Source organism: Esox lucius, chromosome 19, assembly GCF_011004845.1.
Source record: "Esox lucius isolate fEsoLuc1 chromosome 19, fEsoLuc1.pri, whole genome shotgun sequence".
Classification (NCBI taxonomy): Eukaryota; Metazoa; Chordata; class Actinopteri; order Esociformes; family Esocidae; genus Esox; species Esox lucius.
The window spans coordinates 21624784-21644368 of NC_047587.1; the positions used below are offsets into that span (position 1 = coordinate 21624784).

At 40.6% G+C, this 19585-nt stretch overlaps 1 protein-coding gene across 7 annotated transcripts in view; it reads left to right on the plus strand.

Moving 5' to 3' along the window:
- Window positions 1-19585, plus strand: part of grm3 (glutamate receptor, metabotropic 3) — a 76942-nt gene that overhangs the window by 47468 nt on the left and 9889 nt on the right. For all 7 annotated transcript variants that reach the window (XM_020040445.3, XM_010883821.4, XM_020040448.3 and 4 more), the window contains 3 exons: window positions 17592-17834; window positions 18831-19020; window positions 19131-19440. In XM_020040445.3, the coding sequence (XP_019896004.2) occupies window positions 17592-17834; window positions 18831-19020; window positions 19131-19440 (743 nt within the window). The remainder of the gene's footprint in view (window positions 1-17591; window positions 17835-18830; window positions 19021-19130; window positions 19441-19585) is intronic.

Below are 19585 nucleotides of genomic sequence, written 5' to 3' on the forward strand. Positions count from 1 at the left end.
ATTTAACCTTTGAAAAGTATTAAAAAGAGCTTGTAACTAAACCTCGTACCTCCATAACTCCACCCCCCTCCATCTTGAATTAAGACATTCCACGAACAGCAGAGCTGAAGCTAAAGCAGATTTTGTCTAACTTCATCTGAGGTGCAATCTTACTTGTTTTTATATCTACAGTTGTGCTCAGTTTGCATACCATTAGAGGATTGGTAACATACAGTGAGGCGGTGATCCCCTGCTGGTTTTGTATGTTTGCCCACTGACAAAGAAATGATCAGTCTATAATTTTAATGGTAGGTTTATTTGAACAGTGAGAGACAGAATAACAACAAAAAAATCCAGAAAAACACATGTCAGAAATTTTATAAATTGATTTGCATTTTAATGAGTGAAATAAGTATTAGACCGCTCTGCAAAACATGACTTAGTACTTGGTGGCAAAACCCTTGTTGGCAATCACAGAGGTCAGATGTTTCTTCTAGTTGGCCACCAGGTTTGCACACATCTCAGGAGGGATTTTGTCCCACTCCTCTTTGCAGATCTCCTCCAAGTCATTAAGGTTTCAAGGCTGGCGTTTGGTAACTCGAACCTTCAGCTCCCACCCCTGATTTTCTATGGGATAAAAGTCTACAGGCACTGTGTTTTGGGTCATTGTCATGCTGAAATACCTATCCAAGACCCATTTTCAATGCCCTGGCTGAGGGAAGGAGGTTCTCACCCAAGATTTGACTGTACATGGCCCAGTCCATCGTCCCTTTGATGCGGTGAAGTTGTCCTGTCCCCTTAGCAGAAAAACACCCCCAAAGCATAATGTTTCCACCTCCATGTTTGACAGTGGGGATGGTGTTCTTGGGGTCATAGGCAGCATTCCTCCTCCTCCAAACACGGCAAGCTGAGTTGAGACCAGAATCGAGCTCTTTGGCATCATCTGACCACAACACTTTCACCCAGTTCTCCTCTGAATCATTCAGATGTTCATTGGCAAACTTCAGACGGGCCTGTACATGTGCTTTCTTGAGCAGGGTGACCTTGCGGGTGACTTTGCAGGGTGACCTTGTTTTCTTGGTGACTATGGTCCCAGCTGCCTTGAGATCATTGACAAGATCCTCCAATGTAGTTCTGGGCTGATTCCTCACCGTTCTCATGATCATTGCAACTCCACGAGTTGAGATCTTGCATGGAGCCCCAGACCGAGGGAGATTGACAGGTTTTTTGTGTTTCTTCCATTTGCGAATAATTGCACCAACTGTTGTCACCTTATCACCAAGCTGCTTGGTGATGGTTTTGTAGCCCATTCCAGCCTTGTGTAGGTCTACAATCTTGTCCCTGACATCCTTGGACAGCTCTTTGGTCTTGGCCATGGTGGAAAGTTTAGAATCTGATTGATTGCTTCTCTGGACAGGTGTCTTTTATACAGGTAACAAGCTGAGATTAGGAGCATTCCCTTTAAGAGAGTGCTCCTAATCTCATCCTGTTACCTGTATAAAAGACACCTGTGAGCCAGATATCTTTCTGATTGACATGCGTTTTGACATGCGTTTTTCTGGATTTGTTTTGTTGTTATTCTGTCTCTCATTGTTTAAACAAACCTACCATTTATTGACTTATAATTTCTTTGTCATTGGGCAAACTTACAAAATCAGCATTCCCTCACTGTATGTACCATTTGTGTACCATTTGTAAAGAAAGCATGAGTGAGTAAAACACGTCTTTTATTCCTTATGGGATTCACATTTGCATTGGCAAAATGCCTCCAGGTCATGCAAAGTCTTAGGTCGTCTTGCTTGAACCGCACGTTTGGGATCTCCCCACAGTGTCTCGATGATATTAAGGTCAGAAGACTGTGATGGCCACTCTAGAACCTTCACCTTTTTCTGCTGTAACCATTGGAGGGTCAACATGGCCTTGTGCTTAGGGTCATTGTCATGCTGTAAAGTCCAAGAGCGTCCCATGTGCAGCTTTCATGCAGAAGAATGCAAATTGTCTGCCAGTATTTTCTGATAACATCTTGCCATCAATTTTCATAAGATTCCTCATGCCTTTAAAGCTCACACACCCCCAAAACATAATTGAGCCACCACCATGCTTCACAGTGGGGATGGTATTCTGTTCACTATAGGCCTTGTTGACCCCTCTCTAACTTAGCGCTTATGGTTTTGTCTCATCACTCCAAATAACAGTGTGCCAGAAGCTGTGAGGTATGTAAAGGTGTTGTCGGGCATATTGTAACCAAGCTTTTTTGTGGCATTGGTGCAGTAAAGGCTTCTTTCTGGCAACTCAATCATACAGTCTTTTTCCAGAGCAGCCTGTATTTCTCCTGAGTTTACCTGTGGGTTTTTCTTTTTGTCCCGAACCATTCTTCAGGCAGTTTTGGCTGAAATCTTTCTTGGTCTACCTGACTTTGGCTTGGTAACAAGAGATCCCTGAATTTTCCACTTCTTAATAAGTGATTGAACAGTACTGATTGGCATTTGCAAGTGTTTGGATATCTTTTTATTTCCTTTTCCATCTTTATAAAGTTCCATTACCTTGTTACGCAGGTCTTTTGACAGTTCTTTTCTGCTCCCCATGGCTCAGTATCTAGCCTGCTCAGTGTATCCACATGAGAGCTAACAAACTCATTGACTATTTATACACAGGCACTATTTGAAATTCACAGGTTGGGAAATTCACCTTTAATTGACATTTTCACCTGTGTGTGTTACGTTGTGTGTCTGTAACAAGGCCAAACATTCAAGGGTATATATACTTTTGATCAGGGCTTTTGATTTGGGTGATTTCTGTTATCATTATGATTTAAAAAGGAGCCAAACAACTATGTGATAATAAATGGCTTCATATGATCACTGTCCTTAAATAAAAGACAGTTTTTTTGCATGATCAGTCATATTTTCTAAATCAATGCCAAAATGTTAACATTTTTGCCAGGGCATGCAAACTTATGAGCACAACTGTATGTATTATTAATGAATAAATTTATTATTAATTTTTTGAATGGGATTATGTGTCTTCGTTATAATTTTGTTTGTATATGTTTTGGGGGGATTTGTTTATTCATTGGGTTTCGTTATGATTTTGTTTGTTCTTTAGTGGTTTGTTTTCCATAGTTTCGGACATTCTAGGTTTTGTATTCTATGCTTGTTTTGGTTTAATTTGTGTTATTCGATCCACCTGTTCCTCGTTTAGTGGACCTATTTATTCAGTAGTTGCACTCAGTTCCCTGTGAGGTATTGTTTGTTGTTCGCCAACATACTGAGCTTTTGTTAGTTTTCCTACAAAAAACACCATGGTACCTAGATTTTCCCATGTAAAATACTTTAGCCTGCTTGTTCTCAACTTTGCCTAGCCTTTGTTATTTTGAACCATAGCCGTTTTTCTTGGATTTCCTGTTACCAACTGGGTTTCTGGATTTTTGTCTACATCTCCTGCCGAGCCCTTACTGGAACCTTGCATTTGTTTTCTAAATATGGTTTTGAATTGAGTTGCTGGCATCAAATTGAAAATGGGCATGTCTTTTTTTAATTACAATTACAAGTTCACTTCATTTTGGAGCACATCATTTTCTTTCAAAATATGTGACATGTTTTACTAGCCCAGGCATAGCCCTCCTGACTAAGCCTCAGTACACCATGATGAGATTCGGGTAGTCTGTTTGCAGTTCAGCGAGACACACATCATTTAGATGGAGAGGCATCCTCCGTCGTTGCACTAGGTTGTCACGTGTCATTATGCACGTTTCTCCCATCCGTTGAATATTTCCGTTCAATTCCACCACGCGATCAACCATTATCAGCACCCCCTGCTCAAAACATCATCCCTCGGCCATGCGCCTGGGTCCAAAATCACAAAAAAAAATATCTAGCCTGTGAAATGTTGTACTAACCCGGTTCTAAAATCAGACAACACGGTTCCCAAGCCAACATGCTAGTGGGCACATTTTCTACTAGACCTGTCTGAAAAATTAACAGGTTGGGATGTGGAATCTTTGATGCTTAATACTACCTTCTAGTCCCAAAGACATGTAATATGCATGCAATATGTATCATTTAGCACAATCTAAATGTTCTTCTGGACCACAGCTCTCTTTGAAGCTATGCTGTTGCTATGAATAATAAAGCTGACACTACGGCCAATTGTTGAAGTAATTCAGTAGATGTGAGCTTCTCTCAATGCCAACTGCTGAACACACACGCACGGACGCACTTGCTCAAATGTACACACACTTACACACACTAGGTTTTACACAAAACCACAGCTTGAGACATTTGTTTTTTGCTGCCATGAAATCACAGACACCCCCAACCCACACGCTTTTCGAAGCCATCATTCAACTCCCACCTAGCGTCCCCCATCTGCGCCAAACAGATCAGTCAACACATTCACACAGACAACCTCCTGTTCAAAATGTTGTGATTAATGTGGGATGTTTATGAGGGAATGTGCATTTGCACTGCATGTGTGTGCAAGAGCATGCTGGTGTTCACCGTTGTGCCTTTAGGCCGTTATGAACTGAGACCTCACTGTAACTGTAACATACCAGAGAACAACCTTCACTCTCTCTAACTCATCTCTTTCTCCTCCTCTTTCCTCCTGCTTCAGACCTCCTCACACTAGGAAACAGTGTGCCACTCATAAACACTTGACAAGCTTCCTCCCTGGCTGCTATTGTTCATATTGTTGTATCGTTCCTCCCTTCTAGTGCTCCTTTTTCCTTTTCTGGAGATCATCCTTTTCTGGAGATCATGTCACTCTTCTCTCTGACATACTTCTCTGTGGTGCTATCACTTCTCCTGGTTCTTCTTTATTCTTGATGTTATCTCTTTATTTCTGCTAATTGGATCCTCCTTTCTCTTGTCATTCTCCTCTCTTATCTTGTCTATCACTACTTACTCTGCCACTGTCTTGTCTTTCCTCTATCTGCTCTATCCTCCCCTGCTATTCTCTCTGGTGTCTCCTCTACCACTACTCTCCTGTCTCCTATCCCGTCTCCTTTCCTGTTTCCTCTTTCATCTCCTTTCCCATCACCTCTCCTTTCCTGCTCTAGCTTTCCTTTCTTCTGTCTTCTGTCTCGTCTTCTGTCATTCCCCCCGGAGAGAAGGACCAGGGAGAGATCACATATAGCCAGCTCATAGTTGTTTTTTCTGTGTGTGTGTTAATATGTTTGTGTTCATGGGTGATACTTGTGTGTGCATGTTGTGTAGCACCCTGCAGCGCTGTGTGGCTGTATTGGTGTTATTTCTGACATGTGTGTTTTTCCCTCTAACAGACACTCTCACGCTATCCCTGGGACACAGCTGTATGTGCTCATCACCCAAAACACGCCTGATTGGACTGAACATTCCCCACGTCCCACAAACACGTACACATACACACATACAAACACACACATAGACACACAGTAATACACACACACACACACTGTGCCTAATGCATATTACACACATCACTTTACATTGTAGCCCTTAAGATGTTAGGGAGGGCAGGAGAGAAAGACGATGACATAGAAAGAGAACCAGAAATAGAGAGAATGGGGGAAAGGAGGGAGACAGCCTCTGGGACCTCCAGATATTTTACCCGCCCCCATCTACTGTGAGTACAGGAGAAGGATTATCTGAGCATATGTAGCACAAAGCTTTGCTATCCTGTCTAAATGTTACCTGTCCCCAAGTGGGTGTGTCAATCCGCTAATCAACAGCCAGCCAGCTCTCAGGCTCTTTCTGTTCCTTTCTTTGTTCTCACTCCCCGTTCTCTCCCCCTTCTCTTTCTGTGCTATCAGATATTACCTCTCTTCCCCCGTCATTGGATTACAGGGGATTGCTCCCCCCCCCCACCCTGTAATACCCAGCATCCCCTGCGACCAGTGCGTTAGCCTGACATGGCCAACAGCATAATTAATTTTGAAATCTCTGAATGAAAACCCTGTTTCCACCACACTTTTAATTAATCCAGAATAATAAAGCCTCTCCCAACTAAAAGTTATGCATGTCTTTTAAACTATGCATCTGCTCTCAGAACTGAATATATCTTGTTCTCTCTCTTGGTTTCTTTCTTTTCTGACCTTCCCTTCTTCGGAATTGCTGCTCTCTAGTTTTAACATGGCATGTAGGAGGCAAGACACAGGCACAGGGAGAATGGAGATATTTTAATAAAAAGAGATAAGACATAACAAAATTCAACAAGGGTGTGCTGAATTAGATTTGGAGAGAAAATCTACAGGACAGTCGATCTCCAGGAACAGGGTTGGGCAGCCCTGCTCTAGATGAAGAAGAGAGGACATCGGTTCTCAATGGCCTCCAAGGCCTGCCGTACTTGGATGTAGGCACAGCACGGCGAGTCCACAGTGGTCAGCCGCCAAAAACCGAGCCATCCTTCCTGTTGAAAACAGGACAGGAAGGGCCGGCAGAGACACCTTCCCAAAACTGACAACCAGGTTGTGAGGCAGAGCATTCTTCTCCTCCGAACAACTGCAGGGGTGAATGGTCTTATCCGTACTCCCAGAAAGTGAGTCCACAAGTCGCCGGCACCCCCTACGACCAAAGAACCTGTTTTTTCTCCTACAGCAGCTTCTGGCGTAGAGTCCTTGCAGAGCGTCCATCTCCGATCTCCTGGGTTTGTCGGTCATGGGTACGGGTACGGTTTTCCGGCCCTGAATCCCAACAGAGGGGAATACGGGAGTATGGAGAAAGGCACTCTGCCCTAGCAGCAGGGGTTGGACTGGGCGATAATGTGATTTAAAGATCAAGACCTATCCCAATAGCAGCTGTTTTGGATCCATTGATTCCCAAAGCTTTTGGAGGCAGATAAAAAAAACTGACACGTCTGACAAATTTGGAACCACATTTGTGTCAGGAATTGAAAATGACTGCACTTCACTTAATAATCTAACAAATAGATATTGCTTAACAAAGTGTCACTGTGATTTATTGGTACCTGTGCTATGATGCCGTTACAGTTCTGTCCTGTGTTTTATTTTCTGTGTAAAGTTTGCATGCAAAGAATCCAACCATTTTTATAATTTTTTTAGGTTTTATAAGTTTTAGAATTCTCTGTCACCAAAAAATCATATTTCGGAGACAGTCCCCTTTCCCCCAGTTGGTCCTTCAGGCACATAGAGTTATTTTTTAAAACAATCCATTATTCAGCTCTGTCTCAGTCAGTAATTAGCGTTATCAGCATTGTACAAATTAATGAATGGAAAACTACTCTAAAACACTCCAGTGTAAGACAAGTGGAGTTGTTTACCTCAAAGAACATGACGATGTTGTGTTCCTCTAAATAAAGTTTTAATTTTCGCGATATAATTCTAATTTCAAATAAATGGGTACTTCCTGTGTTTACTGGTCAGTTTTGTTCATGTTATGTATCCACCCATTCATTCGGGAAGAGTGAGTGTATACATCAAAGTCAACAAAAGTTAGTATTCTCTAGCTAGAAGCAAGTTGCCTTTTTCATCTTTGATATTACTTTATTTGCTTGAGAGAGAAAGAAAAATAAATGTTTATTATGTCTGACTTATATATTATGTCTGACTCTGAATACAACCAGGAATACATTTATTTGGGGGATAGAGCCTTACTTGTTCGAACCATAATACACAGATGATGAATTGACTGAATAGAAGCTTGGAAAGCAGCTAGAGGGCAGTGGTGAACATGTTAATCCCCAACCCCAGCCCAGAATATTCAGAGGCAATGTGTACTTTGTGTATTATAACAAAGCAATCGGAAGTATTACTTACAGTCTGTCTTGTTGTCACAGGTTGAACTGGGCAACTTGATGGAACTGCATTTCCCTTAATCCTCTTCTAAGGGAACGTGGGTCACAATCCTCACAATTGTATGTCTCGTTAGCAAAGTTTCTCCATTGATTCTCCCACAATATGATTCAGAAGAGGCAGAGGTATTGTCACAATTGCAGAGCGGGTAGAATTTAATTTCAACTTAAGACCCACAGGCAGGCATATGAGCAGGCAGAAGTCGACATCGATACAAACAAAGGAAATCAGAGGTTCTACGTTTTTTTTGTCAAATGCACCAAATAACACAGCGTCATCCAGAACAATGAAAGTTTTGTGACATGGCACACAACATCTACTTAGTAAGAATTAAAAATATATAAAGCAAAAATATTGCAAAAAACATAGCAATAATATACATAACAATGTAAACTAGCAGCAATTTTTAAAAAGCATACAGTAAGATGGGGAATATGACCATATTGAATATATGAAGTATTGAATATTTTAGATATAAGAAGTGTAGCAATAATATACATAACTATGAAAACTAGCAGGCAAACTCTAAAATAGAAGTGCATGTGTCAAAATGCTCATGTGAAGGTACAGACTAGGATAAGATAAGTCGGAAACACGGAAACAAAGAATGTTAATGTTAATGCGTGATAAAATGATCTAATGTCAAGATGCTATACCAACACCAGGCTAATGTAGAGCACTGTGGTGTAGTGGTTGACAACTCATCCACTCATGTGGGAAACCCTGGTTCAAATCCAGTGTGGGCAGGAATATTTATCACTTGTAATTGTGGCCTGGCTGAACTAGGCTTGCTTGGTTCATTTTTACCATTATGTAGAGTTAAATAAAACTGATTATCATTTGAATAGGTATGGATTTTTAATTCCAGCAGCCTTTAAACACTTTAACTTTGTAATTATATTTTTATAAAACTCTTATGGGGCCAAAATAATTACTCTCCAGTAGATGAAACGATCTACTTTCGTCACTTCAACTTATAGAGAAAATATATTTTGTTTAAACAATAGTGAAGATTTTGTTTTTGATAATTCGGGAGGGGGGCCATCTTACCCAGGGGTGTTTCTCAACCCATGTTTCCCTAATTACTTTCTTTACCAAATGGTACAGGGTTTACACTTGAAGCTAGTAGCTAGCAAGTTAGCAGGAAATTAACTCTGTGGCTAGCTGTTGCTTATGGTGGGATCTTCAAGTTCTGGCTTGAACGGTACAGCTAGAGGACCACCAGGACAAATTGTTCAAATGGGTAAGCTAGGGGTTTAACAGGGACAGCTTTGATGGGTCTTCTTCAATTTTAAATGTACCACTATTGATGTGTGGCAGCCTACACGTTTGAAGAACATACAGACCCCTTCACCTTCCTGTTATTGTATAACCGGGCATGGCCCAGGTTGGTGCATTTCAGTGTTCAGTGTGCTTAAGCTGTAGTCTTTCAGTTTCTATGTTCATTGATTTAACATGTGACTAGTTTAGTCTTCCCATTTGTGTCTCATTTTCCCAGTTCCTTGGTTTAGTCTCCCCAGTTCCTTGTCTGGTTGTTGGTTATTGTTCCGTGTTCCGTCTATTGTTCCTTGTTTGTAAGTACTAAATTTGTTTGTAAACTAAATTCCGTTTTGTTTGCGTACCTGTACACCTGTGTCCTGCTCTACTTCTTGAGACATTGCAGTTGTTTTTCTAAAATGTATTCATAATTTTTTTTTCGTAATTAGTCAGTCTACACAACATACCCCATAATGTTTGTAATGTTTGTAAATTGAAAGCAAACATATCACATTGCAATACATATTCAGAATCTTTGCTATGACATTTGAATATTGAACAGGTGCATCCTGTTTCCATGCATGAGATGTTTCTACAACTTGATTTGAGTCCAGCTATGGTAAATTCAGTTGATTGAACATAATCTAGAAATGCACACACCTGTCTGTATAAGGTTCCACAGTTGACTGTGCATGTCAAACCAAAAACCAGGAGAACTTGATGGTCACTGTGACAGAGCACAATAGTTCCTGTGTGGAGATGGGAGAACCTTCCAGAAGTACAACCATCTCTGCAGCTCTCTACCAATCAGTTCTCTGTAGTGATGGGAAATCAACAATTTCTGAAGCATTCAAGGCTTTTGTCAAATTGGCCCAAAAAACTGTTAAATCTCTCAAGGCTTTTGATTATTTAATCTTATATAGACGTCTTTTTCTATGTATCTTATAAGACTTTGGGCCGCAATGTTTAGGTGTGTGCATTGCAAAGGGGATTCAAAATGCGTGTTTATATACAACATTCTTCTTGCCTTTCCAGATAGCTTTTTTTAAATTGTGCATCCGTTGTAATGTTTTGGATTAGTCAATAGTGTCATAAGATACACTAAATGACATGTATTTTATAAACAACAATAATCAGTATTGTTTGAACTCTAAAAGTTTGCTATATCTGGATATGATTTCGCACCACTACATTAGTGATCATGAGTCCACAATCGCTGGATTGAAAGTTCTAAAATGCTAGCAACTTTTCCCCCCTAAATTACTAAATGATGTGACCAGTAGAGGTCGGTGTTAGAAAGTCTTAAGCATCGAACAACCATAGAAGCCTGTATTTTACCAAAGAGGCTTTGGAAAAAGCATGTGCTCAAACAATGCTTTCAACATCATCCATCACGTGGTATTGCTACACACATGCAAGCCTCAGCCGGCCCCAGCCCATTTGCATGGGTCAGAATGGGTTGAAAGCAAACCTCTGATAATTTTGTTCAATTTCCAGATCTAGAATTATTGAATGTTTTGGTATTTTCTTTTTGGTATAATTATTGAAAATCCTTGGTATTATTGAGACTGCGGACAACAAAATATGAACATTATAATATTTATTTTTATATGGGTTATTTCAAGTCTGCTTTCACATATAACAAACTAAGACTGGACAGTGATTTCAGATTACTAACTAATTACCAACTTAACCTACTTAGCTATCGTTTATTTGCAATAGATGGGGAGTTTCACATCTGCAGTCGGCCTTCGAAAAGGGCATGCGATCAGACAGTGCACCTTTTTTACGAGCTGCCAGGCATGTACAGTGAGGGAAAAAAGTATTTGATTCCCTGCTGATTTTGTATGTTTTCCCACTGACAAAGAAATTATCAGTCTATCATTTTATGGTAGGTTTATTTGAACAGTGAGAGACAGAATAACAACAAAAAAATCAAGAAAAACACATGTCAAAAATGTTATAAATTGACTTGGATTTTAATGAGTGAAATAAGTATTTGACCGCTCTGCAAAACATGACTTAGTACTTGGTGGCAAAACCCTTGTTGGCAATCACAGAGGTCAGATGTTTCTTCTAGTTGGCCACCAGGAGGGATTTTGTCCCACTCCTCTTTGCAGATCTTCTCCAAGTAATTACGGTTTCGAGGCAGACGTTTGGTAACTCAAACTTTCTGCTCCCTCCACAGATTTTCTATGGAATTAAAGTCTGGAGACTGGCTAGGGCATTCCAGGACCTTAATGTCTTTCTTATTGAGCCACTCCTTTGTTGCCTTGGCCGTGTGTTTTGGGTCATTGTCATGCTGGAATACCCATCCATGACCCATTTTCAATGCCCTGGCTGAGGGAAGGAGGTTCTCACCCATGATTAGCAGAAAAACACCCCCAAAGCATAATGTCTCCACCCTCCATGTTTGACGGTGTGGATGGTGTTCATGGACTCATAGGCAGCATTCCACCTCCTCCAAGCATGGCGAGGTGAGTTGAAGCCAAAGAGCTCGATTTTGGTCTCATCTGACCACAACACTTTCACCCAGTTGTCCTCTGAGTCATTCAGATGTTCATTGGCAAACTTCAGATGGGTCTGTACATTTGCTTTCTTGAGCAGGGGGACCTTGCGGCCGCTGCAGGATTTCAGTCCTTCACGGCTTAATGTGTTACCAATTGTTTTCTTGGTGACTATGGTCCCAACTGCCTTGAGATCATTGACAAGATCCTCCAATGTAGTTCTGGGCTGATTCCTCACCGTTCTCATGATCATTGCAACTCCACGAGGCAAGATCTTGCATGGAGCCCCCAGACCGATGGAGATTGACAGGTCTTTTGTGTTTCTTCCATTTGCGAATAATCGCACCAACTGTTGTCACCTTATCACCAAGCTGCTTGGTGATGGTTTTGTAGCCCATTCCAACCTTGTGTAGGTCTAAAATATTGTCCCTGATATCCTTGGACAGCTCTTTGGCCATGGTGGAGAGTTTGGAATCTGATTGATTGATTGCTTCTGTGGACAGGTGGACTACATGTTTATTTTAATATCTTTATTTCAATATGGCAACATGAAACTTCTTTCTACAGTATTGCTATGATAAATTCACTGACAGAGACCCCTCCCCTATCAGCCAATCACTGTGGGCATAGTAAGTAAGCTTGTTTGTGGAACATCCATAGTAACGGGGTCAACCCCCCCTTTCTCTTAGCTTAAGATTTCTCCCGGTTCCTTAATAAAAGTTGGTTTTAGCAGCTTTGTGAATAGGTTTTAAGAGGAAACGCTTAGCTAGGAGTTTTTAGTGCTGTAAGGGGTCCTCCTAGTGGTAAGATAAAATGTTTTGTGAATATGGCCCCTGATACACCAATGCACTACTGTAGATCTGACCCCCTACCCTAAACCATTACTATAAATCTGACACCCTACCCAAAATCACTACAAAATCCCTGTTGCAACCTGGTACTACATTTCGATTGGCTTGGATTGGCTTTATGGGGTAAGTTGTAACGTGTAGGGAGTAAATGGTAGGTAGTAAGAGATGTAAGGCAGTTTGTAGTGAGTAAAGGGTAGGTAGTAGTCTGTGTAGGGAGTAAAGGGTGGGTAGTAGTGGTTGTATGGTGTTGCATGTAGGGAGAAATGGGTAGGTAGTTGTGGGTGTATGGTGTAAGGTATAGCATGTAGTGAGTAAAGGGTAGGTAGTTGTGGGTGTATGGTGTAAGGTATAGTATGTAGTGAGTAAAGGGTAGGTAGTTGTGGGTGTATGGTGTAAGGTATAGCATGTAGTGAGTAAAGGGTAGGTAGTTGTGGGTGTATGGTGTAAGGTATAGTATGTAGTAAGTAAAGGGTAGGTGGTAGGGGGTGTATGGTGTAAGGTATAGCATGTAGTGAGTAAAGGGTAGGTAGTATTGGGTGTATGGTGTAAGGTATAGTATGTAGTGAGTAAAGGGTAGGTGTTAGGGGGTGTATGGTGTAAGGTATAGCATGTAGTGAGTAAACGGTAGGTAGTCAGGGGTGTATGGTGTAAGGTATAGCATGTAGTGAGTAAAGGGTAGGTGGTAGGGGGTGTATGGTGTAAGGTATAGCATGTAGTGAGTAAAGGGTAGGTAGTATGTGATGTATGGTGTAAGGTATATTATGTAGTGAGTAAAGGGTAGGTGTTAGGGGGTGTACGGTGTAAGGTATAGTATGTAGTGTTGTAAAGGGTAGGTAGTAGGGGGTGTATGGTGTAAGGTATAGTATGTAGTGAGTAAAGGGTAGGTAGTAGGGGGTGTATAGTGTAAGGTATAGCATGTAGTGAGTAAACAGTAGGTAGTAGGGAGTGTATGGTGTAAGGGATAGTATGTAGTGAGTAAAGGGTAGGTGGTAGGGGGTGTGTGGTGTAAGGTATAGCATGTAGTGAGTAAAGGGTAGGTAGTATGTGATGCATTGTGTAAGGTATAGTATGTAGTGAGTAAAGGGTAGGTGTTAGGGGGTGTATGGTGTAAGGTATAGTATTTAGTGAGTAAAGGGTAGGTAGTAGGGGGTGTATGGTGTAAGGTATAGTATGTAGTGAGTAAAGGGTAGGTAGTAGGGGGTGTATGGTGTAAGGTATAGCATGTAGTGAGTAAACGGTAGGTAGTAGGGGGTTCATGGATTGATTTGCAAACCAGTTCTTACCTAAAATGATCTCCTAAAAATGTAGCTGATATGCTAATAAGGTACTGCTAAAATAATATAGAAGGTTTATGTGGTTTATTGCTTTATTATAGAGACTCACTATCTGGTGCAGTTTTAATAACTCAGATCTATTTTCAGTCTAAAGATATTATCAGCTTTTCTTCAAAATAATTTAACTTTTATCTCTATAAGATGCCTAAACTCTGCCAATAACCTGCGTGTGAGAGGGGTAGAGAGGATGAGAGTGTGAAAGAGGGGGAGAAAGAGACGTAGGTTGTCTTTGTGATTTATGGATTTCATAAGCCTTAAACCCTCTCTGGTCTGACACTCCATTCTTCTCTCAACTCATTGAGCCTTCACAGTTATCACAGCTTTATTCCTGGTCAGCACATACAAACTAACCAATACACACACATGCTCTGCTCTGGCAACCCCTGCAAAGTTAACTGAGGTCATCAGGTGATTGAGCGTGCCCTCATTCGAATTGACATAAGTGACTTCTAAGTTGAAAGAGAAGTGTAGGAAAAAGCAGAATGGCTTGGTTCAAATATCAGAAAATGTTGGTGAATATTTGTAGAGTTGGGATGAAACAGGGCTGTAAATACAATTTGATTTAATTAAATTGGTAAAGTGAGGAGGGGTGGGGGGTAAAAATCCCCCCCATTTTCCCTAAACCCTAAATGTAACGCTAACCATTTTTCAGTTAACCCCAAACCCCCAATCTAAACTTAATCCTTACCCAAAACCTTACCTAGACCAAAAAAAACCTGAAATATTGGGTTGCATTTTGGCGCCAAACAGTCTCCAAATTTCCAGTTAGATATTACCTTGATGTCAGTAGTTTATTTAGACGTGTTGCCAGGAAAGCTTTTATTGAGACCAACCAAACAATATACTGTATGTACCTGGAGTTTACTTAGCATTGGTGCTTGGATTGGAAACAGGTGCTGTGGTCCGATGACAATGGAGCCCTTTGGCTTTGGCATCGGAAGAATTATGCGTATGTAGAAAATAATCTCATACTTACTGTAAAGTATGACCTTTGTAATTGCTGGTAGATTTTTGCTTCCACTAGACAAGGGGCCATTATTAAGGTCAACGGCATCATGAACACTATCAGTACCAGGAAATTTTGATCAGTGATGTAGTGGGAAAAAATTATTGTAAACGATTAACTTGATTAAATGAAAAATCATCAACATGAACAAAAACATATTACATTTCAATTGATTTATTTTCATACTGGGCAATAATAGGGAAGGTCTAGTGTAATTGTCTAAACAATTCAAATACATCCACATCACGTCTTTCCTCCCAAAATACTTCACATTAACTAGGCACTAATTTCACAAAAAGGACATGAAAATACAATGAAAATGTTCATATTTAAAAGTTAAAGTTTTAATCATGTTTATGATTTCATTAGAGCTGCACTGCAAATATGTATTTTTAAAAAATGCAAAAGTGCACCAGTGTCAATATACAGCATGTGGTAATAAACTATTTATAGAGTTCTAAACTGTCACATGAAATCATTAACAACCAATATTCAATAAATATATGTGTACAATTCCTTTATTTACTCACTTCAATGGACTAGGGAAACATATGTAGGCCTTTATTAACAACAAAATATATTAATTGAACTACCAAAGCACTACTGTAACTTCTCTCACCTCTTTCTGCCTTGCAGCTTACCTCCAACAGCACCACTGTTTCAGTCTGTCTCGCTATTCTCTGTAAAGCAAAGTTTAAAATTGGAATGTTTCTGTGGTAGAAATCACTGCATGGGCTCAGGAACCCTTCTGAAATCCATTTTCTGTGAACACAGTATGTTTCTGCATCTACAAATCTAAGTTAACTCTACCATGCAAATCAGAAGCCATATATAAACAAGATCCAGAACCGCTGCCTTCTCTGAGCCTGAGCTCATTTAAGATGGACTGAGGCGAAGTGGATAACTGTCCTGTGGTCTGGTGAATAAAAATTGTAAATTGTTTTTAGAAATCATGGATGCCTCGTCATCCACGCTAAAGAGGAGAGGTACCATCTGGCTTCATATCAATGCACAGTTCAAGATTCAGCATCCGGGATGGTATGGGGGTGCATTACTGCACATGGAATGGGTGACTTGCACACCATTAATGTTGAACAATATATACAGGTTTTGGAGCAACATATGCTGCCATCCAGACAATGTCTTTTTCAGAGAAGGCTTTGCATATTTCAGCAAGACAATGCCAAACCACTTCCTGCGTGTATTATAACAGCAGGGCTCCACAGTAAAATAGTATGGGTGCTAAACTGGCCTGTCTGAAATCCAGACCTGTCACCCATTGAAGAAATTTGGCTCATTGTGAAACAGAAAATACAACAAAGGAGACACCGAACTGTTGAGCAGCTGAAATCCTATATCAATCAAGAATGGAAATACATTTCACTTTCAAAACTACAGCAATTGGTCTCCTCAGTTCCCAAACACATACAGAGTATTTTTAATAGAAGAGGGGATGCTACACAATGGTAAACATGCCCCCATCCCAACTTTTTTGAAGTCACTGGCATCTAATTGAAGCTGCTTGTATTTTCCCAAAAACAACATTTCTCAGTTTCAACATTTGATATGTTTTTTGTGTACTATTTTCAATGAAATATATGGATAAATAATTTGCACATCAGTGCATTCTGTTTTTATTAGCATTTTACAATGTTGTATAATACAAATCTTTTCAATATATATAATATTGTAATATATATTATGTATCAATGTAATATGGCCGAAGTGAAGACATTTCTCAAGAATAAAATAATTAAATTAATAAAGAAAATCTAATTAATCAAAACTTTTTCTATTTGATTATTCATATTTTACAAATTATTATTATTATTACATTATTATTTTTTTCACCCTTGTGATCTAAGCCTAAAATACTTGTTTTCCTCATTGGGAAAAATTGTAGACAGTTCAACAAGGTCAAATTGACCTTGTTTTACTGTCCTTGTGGAAATTGTTGGTCCTGTTGGACACAGACAGACACACACACACACACACACACACATTATCAGCTTTAGTCCCAGTCAGCATATCTGCCACAATGCATGTGCTCTAAACCAGTTACAATAGGACCCAACAGACTCCAGACACACACACACACACACAAATACACGAGCACAAACGCTCACTCACACAAAAACAATATTAGCTGAGGTCCCAGTCAGCGTATCTGCCACAATGCTCATAACCATGTGCTCTAAAGCATATAGAATAGGACCCAACAGAGCCTCCACGCATGCATGCATAGCCCAGGGATATGCTGAACCTGACCTGGGTGTCTCCTCTGCAATAGAAAGTGTACAGTACATGCATAGTCCTTATATAACTTGATTCAGACACCACAACTCTATCTTGGTTAAGACACACCAAAACTCTATGTTGATTATGGTAAAAGTCTTACTGGGTCCGTCAGTCTCAGCTTTGTATTAGCCTTCCTCGGAAAGGCGAACCACTGTCAGTCACACTTGAATCTTGTAATGGTGCGATGCATGACCTTTCCTCTAACTTCTGTGTTAGCTCCCTAACCCTATGCCTTTAGCTCTGCAGGGTGTAAACCCAGTCTGTTAACCCTAGTGTAGAAATATTTTCTGCTAGGTGTTGATGTGGTACGGCTTGTTCATCTCAGTGAGATCCTGAGGCAAGTCAAACATCTACAAACAATAAAACACTAACTGCCACTGGATTAGATCTCTGCGTAATGTAATTCAATACATTCCTATGTGGCACTGCTTTTTTCCAATCCACTCACTAGTCTGTTCTGTTTCTTCTCTTTCTCCTTTAATACCTTCCAATCCTTATCTACTACCCTGCTTCCCCACTTCCCTCTGTCTTTCTTTGTGTCTCTTTCTCCCCATCTTCTGTCTCTCTCAGCTCCCTTCTCTCCTCCTGGCAGTGAGACAGTGGTGAAGTTTGATCCCTATGGTGATGGGATGGGACGCTATAATATCTTCAGTTACCAGCGCAATGCTGATCGCTACGGATATGTACCCATCGGTGAATGGGCGGAGACTCTGAGCATGAGCAGTGACCTGATTCGCTGGCCCAGGGAAGTGGTGCCGTCATCCCAGTGCAGCGATCCATGTGCCCGCAATGAGATGAAGAAGATGCAGGCTGGTGAGGAACACACACCCATGTTCGTCATCCTATCCTGAGACCTAACACTGACCTAGAAATCCATGTGTAGTTTCAACTCTTACCCTAAGCCTAAATTTTACCCTAAACTTTATCAATAATCCATTTTTATTCCCTAATTTTACCTCTCCTTAAAGTGTAACCCTAAACCTAACTGGTAATGCCTTAACCTAAAAGTAACCCGAATTCTAACACCATTTGTCTATTATACATTTTTCCTTATCCTAACCCCTGTCAGAAATAGCATTTTCCCTAGTGAGGACCTGCTAAAAAATATTGTGAGGACCAATTTTCTAATTTTACTTTCTTTGTGGGTACACAGACCTGGATCACACACATAGGACATTGCGGTCCAGCCATAGCACTAGTAAACTACAAGAATTTAATGATTGGAGCACCTGGCTTGAATGTTAACTGCCTAAAGTAATGTTTTATTTTACATAAATTATGTCTTTTACAACACAAATACTGCCTACGGTAATGTACTTTCGAACAAAATAACTGCCTACGATAATGTATTTTTGGACTCTGTAATATTTTCTTTGTAACATAAATACTGTCTTAGGTAATGTATTTTCCTCACAAATGCAATGTTGTTTTTTATCACTAGGATTTATGCTTGTGAAGTGTGACACTGCTTCAGCTTTGCTTCAAGATAACAAGATAAATATTTAGTTATGCTTTCTCTTTAAAATAATGAATAAGAAATACAAATAATTATGTATTGTCAATATTAGCTACTATTAGTAGTACTGCCCATTCCATGTATTTTTTGTTCACTAGCTCAGGCATACACTCAGTTATAGGTAGAATCCATTATAAAAATATATGCAATTGTGTAAATAGTTTACAGCCATATTAAATTAATTTAAGTGAGAGCCTCTGTTTCTTTACCTTTTGTTTGCGGTACCGAACTGATGCTAGGGACCCAACGTCTGAACCTTTCAACCTGTCTTCCTCCATTCCTGTGTCTTCTAGGGGAGTACTGTTGTTGGATCTGTACAGCGTGTGAGGCACATGAGTACCTGGCTGATGAGTTCACTTGCTCACCCTGCGCCCCTGGCCAGTGGCCAACCGAAGACCTCACTTCCTGTTATGACCTGCCTGAGGACTACATCATGTGGGAGGATGCCTGGGCAATTGGACCAATCAGCATTGCGTGTGTTGGGTGAGATGTTCCTGGAAGGAGAAAATGAGAGATCATTGGCTTAAAATGCAGGCTTTAGTTTGGGCTTAATTTTTAGTGAAGTTAAGAAAGTATGTACTCTCCATCTGCAGGTTCCTATGTACGTCGCTGGTGTTCTGGGTGTTTGTGAGACACAACAATACACCCCTGGTGAAAGCGTCAGGCAGGGAGCTGTGTTACATCCTACTGCTCGGGGTCTTCATGTCGTACTCCCTCACGTTCCTCTTCCTGGCCAAGCCTTCACCGGCCATCTGTGCAATGAGGCGTCTTGGCCTCAGTACCTCATTTGCTGTCTGCTACTCTGCCCTTCTCACCAAGACCAATCGGATCGCCCGAATCTTTAGCGGGGTGAAAGATGGGAGTGGGACCACAAAGCCACGCTTTATAAGCCCTACGTCTCAGGTCAGAGGTCCTCCTTGTTTCACAGAAAATGGAGAATAGACTAGGGGAAGAGGGAGGGAGATAAGGAGCAATGGAGTGTGGGTGAGAGACAGTTTAAGATAAGAAATGTTAAGGGACGGTGTGGTTGAGATTGAGAGGAGGAATA